The 20690-nt window shown below is 34.5% G+C and overlaps 1 protein-coding gene across 1 annotated transcript in view; it reads right to left on the reverse strand.

Annotated features, from left to right (window-relative positions):
- Positions 1-1397: 1397 nt before the first annotated feature.
- LOC120627408 (sodium-dependent nutrient amino acid transporter 1-like) overlaps positions 1398-20690 on the reverse strand; it is a 37682-nt gene continuing 18389 nt past the window's right edge. The window contains exons 3-10 of the mRNA XM_039895410.1: positions 19825-19967; positions 15075-15115; positions 13141-13233; positions 7604-7867; positions 6426-6633; positions 4343-4559; positions 2699-2955; positions 1398-2267 (exon numbers count right to left, since the gene is read on the reverse strand). Coding sequence (XP_039751344.1) covers positions 1797-2267; positions 2699-2955; positions 4343-4559; positions 6426-6633; positions 7604-7867; positions 13141-13233; positions 15075-15115; positions 19825-19967 — 1694 coding nt within the window. The 3' untranslated portion in view covers positions 1398-1796. The remainder of the gene's footprint in view (positions 2268-2698; positions 2956-4342; positions 4560-6425; positions 6634-7603; positions 7868-13140; positions 13234-15074; positions 15116-19824; positions 19968-20690) is intronic.

The raw sequence follows: 20690 nt of genomic DNA on the forward strand, positions 1-20690 counted from the left end.
GTTGACCCCCGTCTATTATCACACATTAGTTATTATTTGGATATTATTTCCACTTGTGCGCCAATTATCTTAGAGTTGATAAAGCTGTGGGAGAAGATAAATTTGTCACCTTTCCCCGGGGAGATAATTGTTTCCTACCCATGCTAGACGTGGTGTAATTTTAAAAATTCGAACAGGATTATCTACTACTATTTCAAATATTTGTCGAACCCTTTTTTACTTTTATCAATAGCTGTTATATTTAAGAAAGTTTATTTTTATATATGTGATTAAGAAACTAAACATAGTTTATTTATATATATATTTCTTTTAATAAATTTGTCAAATGTTTTTAATCTAGGCCACAGATAAAGGGCAGCCGCTCTCTCGTGTAACACAGTGTAAATGTCGTCTCAGGCTTCACACTACTAAAATTCACCTATACATTTTTTGATAAATAAGATAAAGTGATTTCGAGAAAAAGTGTTTACTTTTAAAACAAAGTTTTACAAAAATATAGACTATGAATACAAATCCTATCTTGTGTTGATACCCTAGCTGCATCACACATCCAGGCCACTTCGTCAATGGTAGGTGCGGCTGCTTCCAGTGCCGAGCAGGCCAAGAGGCGTAAATATGAAAACCTGGATAGCAGCTTCATTTTTGTGCCTTTTGGAGTAGAGACTTTGGGACCGTGGGGTCCGGAGGCAAGAGCCCTTTTCAAAGAATTATCGAAAAGGGTTATCGAGTCTACCGGTGATCCTAGAGCGGGCAGTTACCTTGGCCAACGAATTAGTTTGGCCATCCAAAGGGGCAATGCTGCCAGCATCTTAGGAACTGTGCCTCGCTGCGGTGGTTTCGAGGACGTTTTAGTTTTTAAATAGTTTATTTTAGGTTATAGTTATGTATTAATAAAAATTATATTTTCTAAGTTATATATAACAAATAGAAAGAATAGATATTAATTGATTATTAATATTGGATATTGGATACTTTGCGGAAATCCATGATAATATGAAAATTAAGCTTAATTTGCTATACTCCGCGAACAGCAGAAGAATCTGTATGGTGTTATTTATAATTTCTTCGATCCTTATACTCCACACCAAACAGATATTTCATATGATTATTAATAAGTCTAAGAAACATTAAACTACAATTTATGTTCTCCTACTCTAATAAAATTAACTTAATCCTACGGGCATCAGGAATTCCACGTGAAAGAAGCAGCATGCGGAAACTTGTAGATAATATAGGAGAATGTTGAGTAAGTGAAAGCGTTGAATAAAGCAATCGAAGCATGACGAAAGTGATAGGTAATTGCTCGTCTCAATAAATTATTGAGATATCAAGATATGTAATATATTGTGTAACTGCTATACTACTGATAGAAAAACGAAATCCATTACGAAGTACTGCCAATAATATTATGTGGAAATAAATAAAAATTACATTATTGTAAGAGGAGTTGAAACCTCACATTCTTTTATTTACTCAAGCCTCGCTTCACCATATATATAACATTTACACGTTGCTTTCGCAAAACTATTATTGTCAAAAAGCCACATAATTAAATGCTAAAAGATATACTTAAAAATGTTATCAAGTTTATCTAAAACCACTTATTAGGTGAATCATTCATTATTTATGTCTACTATTTTCTATATAAAATATTTTTATAAAATACATTTTGGAATGTTCGATAATACTAGAATAAATTACGTATCAAGCTGCACTTTTGTAGTTGATAATACGTCCTATTACTATCTCGACTAGACATAACAATCGTTGTACGGATTTGAATTTACTGATTAAATCTACAGACTAGTCGATACTTCGTTGTTTCTCAAATCAGGCACATTCAGTTGAAAATGCCTGTTGCAGTTACAATTTACTGGACCTCCTAGTTCGTCCTTAGCGATACATATATTCGGTGATCTGAATTGTTCTTCTGCTTTCTTTCTTCGTTTACTGCTAGATACTGTTGGTATGGAATATATCGGTCCAACATCGTTGTAAAGGGGATTTTCATTATCGATATGATCAATTTTGGTTTGAGCTTTGGGTGTGTTTTGGTAAATATCGGTACTATGTAACCAATCTTCATTGTATATTTCATTGCATTTATCGTGATATTTATTAATAATGTGATTAAATGTTTTGGTATCTGTGTTAAACTCTTGTTCGGAATTGTTTTCATTTATGAATCGTTGTGACATCCAGATATATCTTGCCATTGGTTCCTCTGGCCCCCATAGTCGAGAAGGTCGGAAAGCTGATGCTATTTTCTGTAACAAAAAATATCAATTTTAATTTTTCTTTGCTTGAATTTTCTAGAAGGTACAAAGTTATGCGAAATAAGCAAATCAACTGATTTGCACTAGAAGGAAAAACGCGATAAAGGTTACAGAAATTTGGGAATTTAAACTTATTGCGTACAATATCTAATTATTTTTCAATTTCAAGTAATTTTTTGATGTATTTTTGTTTTAGCGTAACTATTAAAACAAAATAAGAAAAAAAAAATTAAAAAATAAACTTTAATTGATAATCATAACAAATGATACCACATAGAAACCGATACGCTAAACAACTTATTTTCGAAAGAGTAAGATTAAGTCAGCAAAATAAAAGACATCATCTGTTGCTTATTGAATATGCATGAGATGAAATCACATTAGTCAATAATTTGTTCAGTTACCCAAAACAGAAAACTCACTGTTAATAAATTAAATTGTTCCTCCTTTGCCACAGCAACTGCTGCCATCACTACCATGACTATCAATATGCCGATAAAAACTCCTCCCAAAGGCCACAATGTCTGTCCTTGACCCCACGTGGCCCTCAGCAAAGATCGCAACCACCATCCCGTGACTCCCATTAGCAGTACAGGTATAGACCACCACGTCACCAGCCAGAACCATGGTAATCTTGACCCAGTGATGAAGTGTATATCTACTGTGAGGTAGAACCAACCTGAAACGAAATAAATAAAATAAATAAATAAATATACTACGACAATACACACATCGCCATGTAGCCCCAAAGTAAGTGTAGTTTGTGTTATGGGTACTAAGATAACTATGAATAATATACATAAATACTTATTATATACAGATAAACACCCAGACACTGAAAAACATTCATGTTCATCACATAAATATTTTCCAGTTGTGGGAATCGAACCCATTGCCTTGGACTCAGAAAGCAGGGTCGCTACCCACTGCGCCAATCGGCCTTTAAAATAAGGACATAGTAGAATGTAATTTTAGTATGTAATTAACTTTTTTAATTAAGAGCACCAAATTTGTTCGCAACTACTTGCTCAATGTCCACGAAAATTCACGTTAGTTCAACCGTTAATTACATATTAAAATTAACTTTACTCTGGACACTCTAGAATGTAATGCAACAAATAGACAATCCAGCTTAAATCGTAAAATTTGTTAGTTTTAAAAAATAAACTTATGGCCACTAGTTTGTCAAATGCCACTTATAATTTAATGCGTTAATGTGTTCTTACCTAAAATAGTTATGCGTAACAAATCATACTTCATGCTTTTTAGGGAAGATCTTTTTTTTACCAAAAGTCTGTTTATTTTTCATATTATAATATTCAACAGAACAGAGTAGTAAGGTTTAAACTGACTACTAGTTTAGTACTAAGCTGTCTCTTAGAATAGGCGACAAAAGTAACGTATGCAGAAATTTTACAAAATTAATTTTAATATTATTCTTAATAGCTTAAAGGGTGTCCCTTTTGGTTTTAAAACTGCTTTATATAAAGTGTTATATAATTCAAATAAAACTAGTTGCTAATTTTCTTGTTCTGACAAAGCCAAAAACAATGAAGTAATAAAATACATTCTCATTAATTGTTTTATTAATGATAAATCAAGCGGGAACTCCGCTATACGCGCCGTTTGCTGTTTTCAAAGTAATTCAATAAGTTCAGTTAATTGAATTAAAGCCTGTCGCAGTTGACCATTAGGGTCAGCGTGAATTAACAATTGTAATCAATTTATTATTTGCCTCGGCGCTTTAACTATAGCTCTGACATCGGGGTCAGGTCGGCTCTTCTAATGAACTGCTGAAATACTTTGAATAAATAAAACAGAGGTAACATAACCAGTGTTTTGTTCATTTAAATCTTAGTCCTCTTTTTTAGGGTTGAAGCTAATCCGTACTAATATTATAAATGCGAATTATCTCTTTGAATATGTCCATAGAACCATAGACTGGAAAATCTGAATGTCAATATAGTAACATCGGCGGTAGACTTTAATGAAAACCTGCCTTTATCTAAATGATCTAAATTTCTGAATAGTTCATAGGTTTTAGTTTGGGTTAATAAACTTCTTACCATAAATGAAAACAAATCCCACGATTTCCACCACTGCGGTGAACACAGCCAGTACAGGGATCACCAGCTCATCTAGCACAGCTGCTAGATCTAGACCTTGGGCTAGCACAGACACGGTCAGTGCAGTTCCAAGTGCTGATGATGCGCAAGCGAAAATCCGCCAGTAATCTCCAGTGAGACGATGAAGTTTATCGTATATGGGGAATAAAAGTGATAGCTGGAAGTAAAAAAATATCAGGTGTATGATGTGGTAGCTTTTTGTGACAGAGGTCGTCCGCCATTCTTATTTTTGCTGCCTTGGTGTTTGAATGGTGTGGAATCAAAGGCATAATTATGTGGCTTACGATTAATAGCACTTTGTAGGCAGTGGTCTTGGTATGCCCTGCGTAGTGTTGCTGTTTACAGGCAACGGTTTTTCTTATAAAGCCATTTACATGGTCTAATAAAGCGCTTCTTTTAAAAACCTGCCAATCTCCAACGGTTATTTCCGTTTTAAAGCTTTGCTAACACAAACACTTTACGCGCACAGTTAACTCACGCATTTTGCACTGCAAGTATGATTTGAAAATATCAGCAAGGGTAAAAAACGGACTGCAAAACCGTAAGCTCATTTTACGCCGCGACGCTGTGTACAAAGGTATAAGTACGTACATTTTAGTTTTCAGTTTCTTTAATTTTTTTACCAAAACATATTTCTTTCAACAAAAATTTATTTAAGAGATAGGATATATTTTTGTTATTTAATTCCCCTTCATCGATGTCTTCAAGCATTATTATTTTGAATACGGAATTAGAAAAATATTAAAATAACGTATAGTAGAGCAATACGATAAATACCTTTGAAATATTAATATTATGTCAATATTGTTTTTTGACATGTTGCGTTAATAAAGAGCTCTTAATAAACTATAGGTGGTTAGTAAATAACTATATTTTATAATTGAAACTTAAAGTGAACTGAATGAAACGTGATTTTTATACTCTTCCTTTATTACGACTCGCGAGGTTGATAATTTTATTTCAATCGTATAAAATTGGATAGTAATTGAGTTGGCAGGAGGTTCGGATTATATGCAAATTTTAATAAGCTAACCGAGCATGGTTGCAGCTGGCACAAAATAATCTCATGAATACTGTTTATCCAGAAATATTTACTTAGAGAATACATTTTTGAAGACAAAAAATTAAAGTTTCGTGTAAACGGAACATTACGTATTTCTGACTGAATAATTCACTAAAGCCCGATGGTAATAGATAATACCTTATCAATCTAATCAAAACTTAAATCGAAGATTAAATGCATTCGTGCTATCTTTTTCTGAGTGTTACTTGCATGGATGCCTTTACTAACTCTACTTTTCGAAAAAGTTTATGAATTAGACTGATTATTAATATTCAGCGCAACGAATTAAATGCCTGTTAAAATTATATGTGACTTAAAGTAATGTTACTAACAATATCTCATTGCAAATAACAAAAATCATCATCATGCAAGAATCTAAAATATATAATTGCAAGAATATTTTTTTTTATTGTTTCGTCCTGATATCGCATGGTAGGTACTTAGTTCAACTCCCGGCTCGAGCTAAGAATTGTTGGGTATCGAGTTACTTTTCATAGAAATTCTAAGTACCAACCTGGAGTCGGAAAATCGCCGGTATTCTCCCCAGTGCCTCAGAGAGCACGTCAAGGGTTTATTGCATCTAGAATAAAGCCCATAAACTCGCATACGATCAACGATGTAGGTATACGCCCTGTAATCCTTTTTTCTTAATCAGAGGAGGCCTGGGTCTACCATTGAGACGTTAATATGATGATAATGATTATCTGTTTACTTGTTATAATGATAGTAATTGATCTGCCATGTGTGGTGACCGCAGATCAGAATACGGGTGTTACCCTTCCTCTTTCTGCGGGAATCATATGAGGCGACTTCAGAATATAGCGAAGGACGGGCAGTAGCGTTATCTATGGTACTACTACCATCTACTGCGATCATAAACCCGTCTTCCCAGCATGGTTATTAGTCAAGTGGACTATTTTAGTCTATGGATGATTGATAGAAAATTTAAAGAGTACATACCACAGTTATAATGCCTGATAACAACACCAGCCCGAATGCCAACAGCGGCCATTCCTTTGATCTCTTCTCTGATACGGAAGACTGATATATTAAAACTAATATTGCGATAAAACTAGTATCTTTGTCCCCTTCTCCTCCTATTGACTGCCACAAGAATACGGATAGCCAGCCTGAGAGTAGATTAGTAATTGTTACAAACGTTGATGTCCTGAAATGTGACAAGGTTTATCAAGTTAGACATAACTTCTTTCGTTATGGACTAATTTAGCCTCCCTAGTATGCTGATCTCATGCTGAGAGTCCCGGTGCCCGTGCCAGTAGGGGGTGTTTTTTATTGGAACAGCAACATACCAAGAGATCGACGCGTCTTTTTGCATAGTCTGAGAGTAAGATAAGATACTTTTTATCCCAAAAATACACTGATGATATATCGAAAGCACGATTCAATTATTTTTAACTTTTTAATAAAAAAATACTGAGCAGATTTGGATTAGATTTGTAAAAATTTTACGGAAAAATGGACACATTTTATATCCCAAAAAACAAATAAAATATTATAAAATGAGTATTCTGGGTAGTCGTTCTTTCGTGCAGCAACTTTCGTCGTTATACCATAACAGGAAAATAGGGGCAATACCAGGGGCAGATTTAGTAAAAGGTAAAGAAAAATGTTGATATAAGATGGAGAAGACTCGAATGGATAGCATAAAGGTTACAATATTTGTAAGACTTAGGTATCATAACATCTATCATGATTTAGAAATATTAATATTTAAAAACTTTGGGGTAACAGGTATTTACAGATAAGAAGAATTCAGCTCCTTGCTTATCGATTGTGGATATGATAGTTTCATAAATAACAATAAACAAATTTAAATAAATTTAATATACAACAATACACACATCGCTATCCAGTTCCAAAGTAAGCGTCGCTTGTGTTATGGGTACTAAGATAGCTGATGAATATATTTATGAATAATGAATATAATACACATGAATACTTATAATATGCAGATAAACACCCATGCACTGAAAAATATTTATGTTCATCACACAAACATTATCTAGTTGTGGGAATCGAGCCCACGACCTTTAATCCAGGGAGCCGGGTCACTGCCCACTGCCCCAGTCAGCCGTGATAGAAAAGCGATTAAACTGAAAATTTAATTTTAAACTTACCATCTGACATCAGAATGTCTGTATAAAGATCCTCCAGCACTAATTAAATATCCACTAACTATTTGTGTCGACAATAGCGCTTGGACTAGCGTGCTATGCCATATATAGGGTTGTGACAGTGGTGCCCAATGTTCGCAGGATTCGAGGATATTGGATAATATGTTTAAGTCCGATAAAAATACGGTTAATAATATGGCAACTATGACGATTATTGGGGATAAAATGACCAAGGATATCCTGAGGCTTTTGTGAAGGCGGTACAACCTGAAAAGGACCAATGCATTTAGCAAGAAATTATAAATTCGTAAGTTTATAAGGAATACTCTTATTACTTCTACTTGATACACAATGGATTTATGGCGTTATTTTGCGGAAATCCATGATAATATAAAATTAAGCTTAATTTGCTATACTCTGCGAAAAGCAGGACAATCTGTATGGTGTAATTTTAAATTTTTTCAATCTTTATACTCCTCATCAAACAGATTTTCCTCGGGAGATTTTGACTTTACAATGAATAATTGTTATAAAGTCAACATCTCCTGAGAATTCTCCGGTTTCGGAGAGAAGCATGCGCAGAGGGTATATTGCCGAAGATCTATTCTCTTCTCAAATTAAGATTAATTTTCATATCATGGATTTCCGCAAAATAACGCCTGCTTCTATCCAATATACCGTCGGTTAAACAGATGTACAAAATACAATTTCATCCATTGACCAAGCAGAGTTCAACTCTGGTGATGAGTGCAAAACCATTTTACCTATATATAGAGAAACACTTTGCAGAGTACGCTTGGATGCTTCTTACAAAGTTACGTCTTGTGTCCATCAACCTGAGGTGCAGGTATAGCTTCATGTCAATAAATTTCACCGACATCCACGCCCTTCAGACCGGAACACAGATATGCTGCTTGGCAACAAACTAAGCCAGGTATTTTTTTTGTTATCACCATCTCACAGTAAATTTATAATAAGCTATGATGCTAGAGCAATTCACACGCAAGCTTTCTTATTGATTAAGTTATCCTTAATATTATAATAGGATTTTTCTCTGATCTGATCTGATGATGACCCTTCCTCATGAGAGAACGTGAAATTGTATACTCTACATAGATTAAGTTACTGGCTGTGAAGACAAAATTTAGTGTCGTCGTCCATTTTAAAATACTTAAATAAGATATTATTAAAATAAGTAATGGTCTAGTTTAGTCAACCATGAAGCCAATTTGTGATAATCGGGGAGCAGAGATCAAAATTAGTGTGTCATTAAGGCGTTTAAGTCTTTTGTCCGAAATAGTTAATGAAGCTATTTAGAGGGTTGCCCTATTAGCGACAAAATTTGCGGTCAATTGAACTAAAACTGTTGCCGTATTCATTTTAATAGGATTATAAAATAATGAATTGACCTTTGTTATAGGGTAAATGTTAAATAAAGTGTAAACAAAATGTGGTATTGAAATTGTAATCCCTTCGCCACACGTTATATTATCAGTGGGTGAATATTTACTGATGTTTAAAATAAAGTAGATTTAATACGATAATTGGCTTTAATAAACTTATTTTCGTTTGGATTTAAACGTTAAATTGGGGATTTATAAAGCTTATCAATATAATTATCACTGACTGGTTGCGTAGCGTACTTGATAAAAAGTCATAGGAGGATATTAATTGGAAACAGAACACTATAATATAACGGCGGAAATAATAATTTCAATATTGATCTGATAAAAATCTTTGCGGACGATATAGACAACAATGCTTGGAGGTTGTCTACATAATCAAATCAGTAATAAGTAGATCCGTACACAATCCAGAGTTTGTGACATTTGGCAGTTGAATAACCAATGGATATTGGGGTTCCAAAATGAAAGAATGAATAAAAGATCTACTTCGTCTTGGAATCCCAAGGTCCATCTACCAAAAAATTAAGCGTTGGTAGATTACCGAATTGATGGACACACGACACCAAACGTTGGACACAAGCGGCATAAGACCTTGAAATTTGGAAGTTCCTACACAATAACTATGACCACCAATGTTAATTAAATCGTAGATATGATGATACAATAATATGAAGGTATTTAAGGGGCGAAGAACTTTTTTGAAAGCCCTCGCATACCAACGGTAGTCACTAAGATAAAGTGTTTACATTTACTATTTTTGATAACATAATTTCACACTTTGTAGTATTTCTTTATATTCAAATATATCAAAACAATCAAGAAAAGAAGAAGGCTTTGATGATACCATACAAAAAAAATTAAGATTTAACATATTATGTTTGCTCGACGAATGTGGTGCGGTTAAAAAATGAAGATTAAAACTGGAAGCTTTCCATTGATACCGCGGGGAGATATTATTCCCATATCCTGTTTCAATGTATCGAACTGTAAACCGTAGATGCCTGATAAATGGGTGCATGCCTGAACATATATGAACGGGAGCTATCATTGGTCGGCGCATCTGTCTGTCTGTCGTCGGTAGACCGACGCTGAAGTGACATATCGGTGTCTACAATAGTCTGCTCAGTGTGCAATTTATCACGCAGACTGGTGAATAGTTGTACTAAATACGTAAAATTTATGAACGTTTACACGGAACAATGTTAAGGTATAGATTAATCTTAAATAATTATAACTAAGAAACAAGAGAAATTATTCATGAGGCATGTTAAATTGGTTTTATTCCAATGATTAAACTTGACGGTGACTTTAACTGTTTTACATCGTGAACCATCACATCCATTATGGTATCTTTTGGTAATTTGCGAAATCTCTTCGGTTGGAGTAAAAAAGATAATACAGTTTAGAAACAAATGAAATAATTAGGTACTTGTTGGTATAATACCCTACTAGAGTGAATGACCGGAAAAGTGATAAATACACAGACGCAGCCCCACCGCATCTATCCCAATAGCAATGGTGTTTCTTAATGCACCGCATTTTGGTTTTTTTTTACCAATAAAACTAATAATCGATACAAATAGGATGTTATCCCATTTAATAAAAACATCTGTCATTTTCGTATACCTAGTTTTATGTGGCTACTTAAACATTACATTCCCCTTATGGACTTAAGTATTTTTAAATATATTAAAAGAAACAAAATGTTATACCTTTAATATTATAATGTAATATCTAGTACAGTGAAATCCCTGTAGCTTTTATATTCTACAACGGCTATGGTGTAACCGAATCCTTGAACTATATTCACGTCAAAAGTCTACACTTCTGATGCCTTCTAAATTGGTTCTGGGCATCCCTTTACAAGAACTGATAGACGGGAATTGACGTCGTTTGTCCGACGCGATGCATAGACATGCTGGCGTATACGGTGTTTTGTGTACCGAGCAATTTGTCTGAAAGACCAGTCGGTGTAAAGTTCATGTGCTACGGGGATAAAGCACTATACATACAAGAGTAGGTAAGCAGATACTATAGTAGTATAGCTTAGCTTTATAGTATCAAGTGCCTTAGGTTTATATGAAAATTAAGCTTAATTTTCTATGCTCCGCGAACACCAGGAGAATCTGTATGGTGTAATTTATAATTACTACAATCCGTATACTCCACACCAAACAGGTCCTCGGCAATGTACCCTCTACGCACGTTTCGCTCAGAAACCGATCCGTTTACAATGAATAATTGTTGAGTTGCCTTAACAATGATTCATTGTAAAGTCAACATCTCCTGACGATGCTCCGGTTTCGGAGCGAAACGTGCGTAGAGGGGAGTATACGGATTGAAGAAATTATAAATTACACCATACATATGATCGTGCTGTTCGCGGAGTATAGAAAATTAAGCTTAATTTTCATAATATATTATGGATTTCCGCAAAGTAACGCCTGCTTCTATCAAATACCTTAGATTTTTGTTTGGCGACTTTGACCAATAGAGCATGGATCATCTAAGCACTATTTGTTCTTATGAATAAGATTTATATGGACTGTTGAGTCTTTAGCCATATGGTGACGGCATATCAGAATAAAGTTGTCAGAAACCCTCGTCTTCCTGCGGGACGACACCCGTGGGAAGAGGAGCAGTCTAAGGGAGTAATACTGAAAACGGGTAGCAGCGTCCTCTGTGCTACTACTACATCTACTGGGATCACCAACTTGTCTGTTATTAAGAGTTATTAAGAGTCCTTTAGCAGTAGCTGTTATAGGCTTCTGATGATCAGTGGCGTGCATAGAGGGTGTTTCGTTACCATAAACTTAATAACAATCTAAATATCTTGCACCACGAAATTATCGATGTTAGACAGTTTTTATATGCAATAGCAACACAGCTTCAATCAGCTGTCATGCACGTCGTTCTCGTCGGAAGTTGGAGCTGTGCGACTCAAAAGTGACACCAGCTGTCATTTGGTAACTTCAAAATAACCTACCGTTGGAACGAACACGTCGCGCGTGAACAAAACAAACGTCCCTGTATCTGGTGGAAGATCAGCGAGTGCAAGCAGCAGTCCAAGGTACGTACGTGCATTGTATTGTTGTTGCCTATTCGATCGTCTAACATCGTCATCGTCAGATTCAAAATTAGGGGTCTGAATTCCCACTGTAGCACAGGCCACCAGGTGCGAGTTGCTACAGAGGGTGTGCACAGGGTATGCAGATGATATAAATTAAAAAAAAAAACTCCAGTAAGAGTTATATATAGTTAAGGGTAGGCGTTTTATAACTCTTACAATGCCTATTCTTAAGTTTTTTGTAACTCGTACTGGAGATTTTCTTCATTCTATATCATCTGCATACCCTGTGCATACCATGCACGCCACTGCTGATGATGATGATTTGGTCTGAAGGTGCTGGAGTGGCGACCTAAATAGAGTAGCTCTGTGCTAGTACCCTACAATATGGACACACGACAAAGTTGGGAAGTCTCTGGACACAGGTGGCACGAAACCATATCAGAAAATAGAAGATATCGTAATTACTGATTTTCCTGTATATTTCCAAGAAACCTTATTATTATCACTTTGTTTATTCTAAAAACAAACAAACATACATACATACATAGATACAACTCCTGAGGCAGTAATGTTAAATAAATATTCATATAGCATTGTAGAAGTTACCTTAAAGTTCAAGTGGCGTGCATAGAGGGTATGCACAGGGTATGCAGATGATATAAAATGAAGAAAATCTCCAGTACGAGATATAAATACTTAATGGTTAGCTCTTAATAGCTCTTATAATGCTTATCCTTTACTTTTTTATAACTCGTACTGGAAATTTTCTTCATTTTATATCATCAGCATACCCTGTGCATAACCCTCTATGCACGCCGCTAACTTAAACGAGCTATCATTTTATTAGTGTGAATGAACTCTTAACATCTTGAATTAGACTACATTACCTAATACAAAAAACGTTGCTCACCATGATAGGCTAATTTAACCAATGAAACACAATATTTAAATGCCGAAGCCATGAAACAGTTTCCCTGACACTAATTGTAAACATTAAAATGAAAACAAAATACACAGCCAGGCACTGTTTATGAAAATGGTGTTATAGTGAAATTAATACTTACATAATGGGCAGAAAGAACCATAAAACGAATATTAAAATCGCCATTACGCCGAGATACTGTGGCTGTTCGGTGAATGGCGCCAAAAACGTCGAGCTGAAATTGTTAATATTATGTATTTAAAGCGTTTAACACACTAAACGCGAATCGGTGGTCAATCAAATGATTGACCAATGTGATTATTAAACCATGACGTGATATTATGATAATATCAAGTAATTTTTCAATAATCTCACCGGTAAATATGCTTGAGTTAAAATCTACAGCGTACAGTTAAGGCGAGGCCTAACTAACGCGTTCAGGTGGCGGTAAAGTAGGGCAATATTCCAAGACTCTTTACGCGAGTCATATTATAACTACGATTAGTATAATTTTTGCATGCTCGCAATCGTAGAGTCGCTCTCGAGTATTCAAAAGATATGAGTTGCTTATCCTGAAGCTTTGCTCTGAGAGCTAACCGAAGTAGTGCGGACTACACGGGTTTATTACTCTGAAATTACAGTGTTTCGATACATAAAAACGTCTCCACAGTTGAGAGCATATAAATCTCATACTATAGGTACGCGTGTTCGACACCTTGGAAATGATTGTAAGTATTTTGAATACTGAGATTTTATATTATGTAGCAACTAAAGTTGAAAGCAAATATTCGCATCGCTTACTATTTTAATCGTCTAGTTTCTAACGTACTTTTGCAGCGAAAATAATCGACTCGTATTAATCCTGTATTAGGGTGAATGCACACTGAAATGCGGCCTGCAGTTTAAGAGTAACAAGAGCATGGGATTTTACTCTCCTTGGTAACAAGAATCAATCAGATCGCTGCTCATTAGCAGTAGGTTTCATATGGCTTGGCAGCGTGCCAAGCTGAACTATCCCATGTAAATTGTATACGTAAAATGTAAATACGTATACAAATGAGAAGGATGCACTAAATGCACACTTCATAATACTGTTCTTTATATTAAAACCTCATCCGCGCATTGTGTGATACAGGTTTTATTCCAATTACCGCTTATTTATAAATAAGTTATTATGTATACAAAAGGTTGTATGACAGAAATAGTCCAAGCTGAAAGCGATTATATGGGTCTATTTATTAAGTTGAAATTTAAGTGATTTGTTTTAAATATTTTGCAGTAGCTTACGGGCTTACCTGCAGTATACAATTTTGAGGCTGTCGAAACAGTTCAGAAAGTTTGTCATAAATCGAAATATCATCATATCATCAAAAAAGCGTGGTAGTATTGATAAATATATAAATGCATTTCAGAAATTCAGAAGCTGATAGAGGGTAATACAGGGAGTGTACAAGTAGAGGTAGAGGATTCTATGCTACTTCTTATCTTAGAAAAGTCGCATAAGAGGGTTTAATGGAGTTAGGAAAATAATAGATGATAGAAAAGAACAAAAGAAAATAGAGATTAAAATGTACCCAATAGAATAGGAAATTAAGTTTTTTTACAAACATTTAAGTTAAAGTCAAGTTCTTAAAGTACGCGTAGTACGAAGATGAAGTTGTATTATATTATTAATACACCAAAATCTACGTTCAAAAATTGCTTTAAAAGCTAGTTTGAGCAAAAAACCGAGGAGAAGGAGAAGAAGGAAGGAGAATTAGACTTAAGTTGAATTTAAATGAATGTGAAGGTTATAGAATCCTTGTTCCACCCAGGGAGCTTTTGGATATTAAGCTAAGTAAATTGAAGAAGTAAATTATTTAGTAATTTTTGTAAAGGAAACGATGTGACTGATAAGAAAAGTCCCAAACAAATAGAACAAAGGAATAATAGTATATGTAGATAAACTATAAAATTTTCCATAAGAAAATAATCGTTGTTATAAAACTAAGTTGTTTGAACTAAGTTTTCTGTTGTAGAAATTTCATTTAGCTTATATTTTAAATAAATAAATGCACACGTTTACGAAATACTCACTTAAAACATTCGGATGCATTCATTTTGTTTTCGTAACCATTCTGAAAATTTAAACAAAAATTTATGTTATTAAAATAATTTCGTAAATGAGTACTATTTTGTTTATTATTATAGTGCTTCTGAGGTCCCGGATTCGATCCCCAAAAAGGCAATTTAGTGATGCATAATTTTAGGTCTGTTAGAAGGCTTAAGTTACCATACCAACCGACAGATACGTGCCGCACACCGAAAAACCTTTCGGTACGATGCCACTTATAAAATAACCTAACCACTGCCCACTAGCACCTTAAACTGTATCATCACCCACCACCAAGTAAAATTGCAGTCAATGGCTAATTTGTTGGTTAATAAAAATGTTCTTTTGAATAAATACATACTTCATAATTCCTAGACAAACCAATTTTTCAATAAAATCAGGTAGTTTTGTGCAAAATAAAATACTGCATATATATAACGAGGGAATTATGAATCACTAATAACTTTTAAATCCTCAAAGGGAATTTTACATTATAATATGAAAAACATGAATCTGAAAATGAAATTTACGTTACAAATTGTAGCAGTACATCTGTGTTAAAGAAAAACTGCATACATAAGACACGTTTGTAGCTTATTTTGTGTGTCTAATCTGTTTGAATTTAAAATAAATCATATCTACATACACAAAACAAATTTAAGCATAATATTATGCTTGTATTAGTACAGAAACTTACAAGAAAAGCTTACTACTCAAATGAAATATAATGAACATAAAACTTGGAATGGAATTAAAGGTTTAATTTACAAATAATAGCGGTATAACTGTACCTATATGTCATTAAATCTTAACATCTCTACATACATAAGATACGTTTATATTTTATGTTTCTAAATAACAAATAATATTATTTTAACCCCCGAAGGAAACTGTGATTGCACACGTACAAATATGTTTGTTTGTTTCTATATTTTTCTAAGAAAGTCTCAAAGTTCTAAACCGAGTTTAATCATTCTGTCACCATTAGAAAAATAATCTTTAGATAATTGATCGGAAAAAAAGTCAACAGTACCATAAACTTTTATAAATAAACCATAAAAACGTTTTCTTTTAAAGTTAAAAATCGGTTATCCAACCTCATTTTTAGGTATAGAATTTAAGTTATTAAACAATGAGTGTAATTTTATTATCAAGACAATCTTTCGTAGGTAAACTTGTTAGAAAAATTATCATAAAGGAATGTACCTACTATATTGAATGTATACGCGTGGCCGATATAACATTATGTTTCGTGTTAACCTTTAGTTTACGCGGATGTAACAATTTTGTAATTACGCCAACAAGAGTAATATCTAAGACTCCAAAAACTCAACGTTTTTAAAAAGGAAGTTTAGGTGACTTTTCACAAATTGTTACGGTATATTTATTTTTATATAAAATAAAACGTTTCCACATATATAAGACAGTTAAGTATTATTGCTTGCCCTGTTTGTTATTTGGGTCAGATTGAATATTTGAAATTCTACCTCCTTCCTGTAGGCAGATAGATTTAACATTTTTATGCGAAAATAAGATTAAAACAACATTTATTACTATTACAGTATCATTTAATATGTAAAGGTAAAGCGGTGATAGCCCGGTGGGTAGGACTTCAAATTAACTTTCAGGGGTTGAGTTCGAATCCCAGCACGCCCACTAACTTTTCTAAGTTATGTGCGTTAATATCACTTGCTTCAACGGTATGTGGAGACCACCAACCTACACAGCGTGGTGGACTTCGGTTTTAACCCGTTCTCATTGTGGGAAACCCTTGCCCTGTAGTGGGGCAGTAATGGGTTTATATGATGGTGAAGATGATGATAAAATGTTAGTAGCGAAATATCTCTATTTTGTCAAAGGCCAAATGATTTTAAACGTGCTATTATTTCTTTGTGCAGCCACAGTTGACAAAGCAGAAACAAAGCAAAAGTCATCCGGACTTTTCGATTGTAATTTTTAGTTTCTTTTAGTTATTTTTTAGTTTTCCTACTGTAATATTACTTTTGTTTAACTTGTTGTATTTTTACTATAGTTTGTAGTGTTAATATCGGCCATTTTGTAGTAAATGCTGTGCACACCTTTAAGCAAGTCACACTGATTAGAAACAAAATATTTTTAATTTTCCTTTACTATGTATTGTGAACAAGCTGTTGGTGTTCCTGTCATAAATAAACAAGATATTATTCTGGAATATACTATTGACTAAATGGCTATCCGGTGTACACGATAAGTAAAGTACTTTCTCGGCCAAAAAATAGACAAAGTTATCTTTAACTTCAACAGAATGGTTTCTTAGTTATTTATTGAAACCTTGGAAAAAAAAAATCATACTTTATCAGGAAAATTGCAAAGACTGCATCAAGTGGCCTGCGCATTTAGGTCGCTTTTTAGTATTTAACTCTCTGATAAGCAATGCGCTTATATCACGCTCTAAACTATGAGCGCCGGTAACACTTACCGCTCAATTTACTAATCAACTTTTTATGAGCTATAGATATTAATACCTAACAGTATGACGTATAAAAAGTATATACCTCGTATGTGTTTTATTTACAAACACGTTCAACTTGCGTATGAGCATAGCCATGACGAGACATGATTTTGTTTTTTTCTCCGAACAACACTTCACTCCTCCGTAAGTGGTAACTGTGCACCACTTTACGTTCTGTAACTATGTGAAAGGCCTCTTAGAATTCGTTTATTTTATAAACAGTTCCATTGAAATTTGAAAATGGCTCTGATCGCGAGAATGCAAAAAGGGTACAAGGGTGCGTTTATAACCCTTTTAAGATCGTTTATAATTAAACTAATATTATATTTCTAACAATACTAATATACTAATAATATTTAAAAGGGGAATTATTTTTTGTTTGTCTTTTATTTGTTTGTACTAAATATTAAGCTCCGAAAAAAGGCAAAAATACAATTTTTTTTAACAATTGAGGAAAAAACTAATTTTTAAGAAGGTAACATATATACATAATTATTAGGGCTATAGTTTATTAAAAAAAAATATATAGCGCAAATGAAAACTCGGGAAACAGATAGTTTCAAGTAACCAGGGAAAATTATAACTATTACCCTTTTTTTTTGATACAGAGAAAATGCCTGACGTATACCACTCACTACACTACATTGGGGGAAATGGAGTAGTTTTCTGGGAATGGCATCCACTAAAAATTTTGTGTGTCCCTCGATAGACCTATAAGTGAGAGTTTGGAATTTACTTGTATTAACCGAACTCTCACCAAGATATTGAGCCCCAAATGCATGGCGGGTCACATCGTCGATGACCGGGTAGCTGCCGAATCCTCCAGAGAGGCGTGCGCTACACGGGACGCTGTCTTCTCAGGCCTATCATTAGTTGGATGACTTAATCACACAAACTTATCACTGTCACCTTAGTTACTTTTACAATTAAAAGCGTTTTGTAGGCCTAATTAAATGAAAAGCGTTCTTATTTTTATTTTAACTTATAACTGCATTTCTTGCTTTCATCGGATGAGTATAATTATTATGGTATCGAAACTTAGCAGTTTAACTTTCAAAAATGTAGGTAACTGTTACTTTCACACTTTATTGTTTTGGAGTTCCTTTATAAACCCACTAACGGTCCACTACAGGGCACGGATCCCTAAGAGAGATTAGTCGATGATTTCCTTAACCGTTTAAACAAGTGATATTTTATTTTTTGAAACGCACGTAACTCCTAAAATGTTAGAGGTGCTCGGGTTCGAATTCGATCCCCCCATAAGGGAAGTCCTTACCGCTAGCCTATAATCGCTTATACCAATCCTTACTCTAATAGTAAGGTAATCCTTACTCTAATATGGTAATAGTAAAAAAAAAGTCAAATAAACCGAAGGCAGGTTTTTATATTATTTTACGTTAAAAGTCTTGCAGATGACAGAGTCACTGTGATATATTTGCAGATGCTTGGGACCCAGTTGTTACTTTGCCTGCAGTACTGTGAGAAATGTAACTACACTATATATTTAACTTAACTTGATTGTGTAAGAACATAGCAAAGTTACTATTGTTACATTATTTTAAAGATCATGTTATATTGATGACTTTTTTCTTCTTTCTTTTGTTCTCCTGTGTGTATAATTAAATTTTCTATGTATTTAAATAGTGGAATAATTGAATATACAATTATGAACCATTGAATATCAAATATATATATTGATATTGATTGTACTGATCGATCAACTATTTATTTATTCTTTAAAATAATTGTTTTATAAATATAACCTAAAATAAACTATTTGATACTAAATAAAATCTAAAACGTCCTCGAAACCACCGCAGCGAGGCACAGTTCCTAAGATTCTGGCAGCATTGCCCCTTTGGATGGCCAAACTAATTCGTTGGCCAAGGTAACTGCCCGCTCTAGGATCACCGGTAGACTCGATAACCCTTTTCGATAATTCTTTTAAAAGAGCTCTTGCCTCCGGACCCCACGGTCTCAAAGTCTCTACTCCAAAAGGCACAAAAATAAAGCTGCTATCAAGGTTTTCATATTTACGCCTCTTGGCCTGCTCGACACTGGTAGCAGCCGCACCCACCATTAACGAGGTGGCCTGGATGTGTGATGCAGCTAGGGTATCAACACAAGTTGCATCCCACAGAAGTGACCTTCCAAGCCTCCAAGGTATGAACGTCATACCATCAGGTCTCTCAGGTTGTACTGATTGAATATAAATAAATAAATGATGCAATGGTAAAACTTACCGGAGTCATGTGTAGTTTTGTACAGTCCTTCAATGGAAAGGTGCCCTTGCCAATCCAGATCATGTAGGCCGCGGACAATGCAATGTAGACCATGCTGTATATGCAGCATAGGTATGACGTAAGGATTTTCAGGTGACCCACTCCTGCAAACAAGTATCATCATTATTATCATCTTCATCATATAAACCTATTACCGGGTATTGGATAGAAGCAGGCGTTACTTTGCGGAAATCCATAATATATTGTGAAAATTAAGCTTAATTTGCTATACTCCGCGAGCAGCGGGAGAATCTGTTTGGTGTAATTTATAATTACTTCAATCCGTACACTCATTAAGACTTAACAATTATTCATTGTAAAGTCAACATCTCCTGAGGATGCTCCGGTGTGTGGTTTGGTGGACTCCACACACCTTTAAGAACATTATGTAGAACTCTCAGGCATGCAGGTTTCCTCACGATGTTTTCCTTCATCGTTGAAGCAAGTAATATTTTAATTACTTATAATAAATAAATAAAGAAATATACTATTACAATACACACATCACCATCTAGCCCCAAAGTAAGCGTAGCTTGTGTTATGGGTACTAAGATGACTGTTGAATATTTTTATGAAAAATATACATAAATACTTAGAATATACATATAAACACCCAGACACTGAAAAACATTCATGCTCATCACGCAAACATATTCCAGTTGTGGGAATCGAACCCACGGCCTTGGACTCGGAAAGCAGGGTCGCTGCAAACTGCGCAAATCGGCCGTCAAACTAAACTACTTAAACGCACATAACTTTGAAAAATTAGAGGTGCGTGTTGGGATTTGAACTCGGCCCCCCAAAAGAGAAGTCGAGCTCCTACCTAC

The sequence above is a fragment of the Pararge aegeria genome, chromosome 11 (assembly GCF_905163445.1).
Source record: "Pararge aegeria chromosome 11, ilParAegt1.1, whole genome shotgun sequence".
Taxonomy (NCBI): domain Eukaryota; kingdom Metazoa; phylum Arthropoda; class Insecta; order Lepidoptera; family Nymphalidae; genus Pararge; species Pararge aegeria.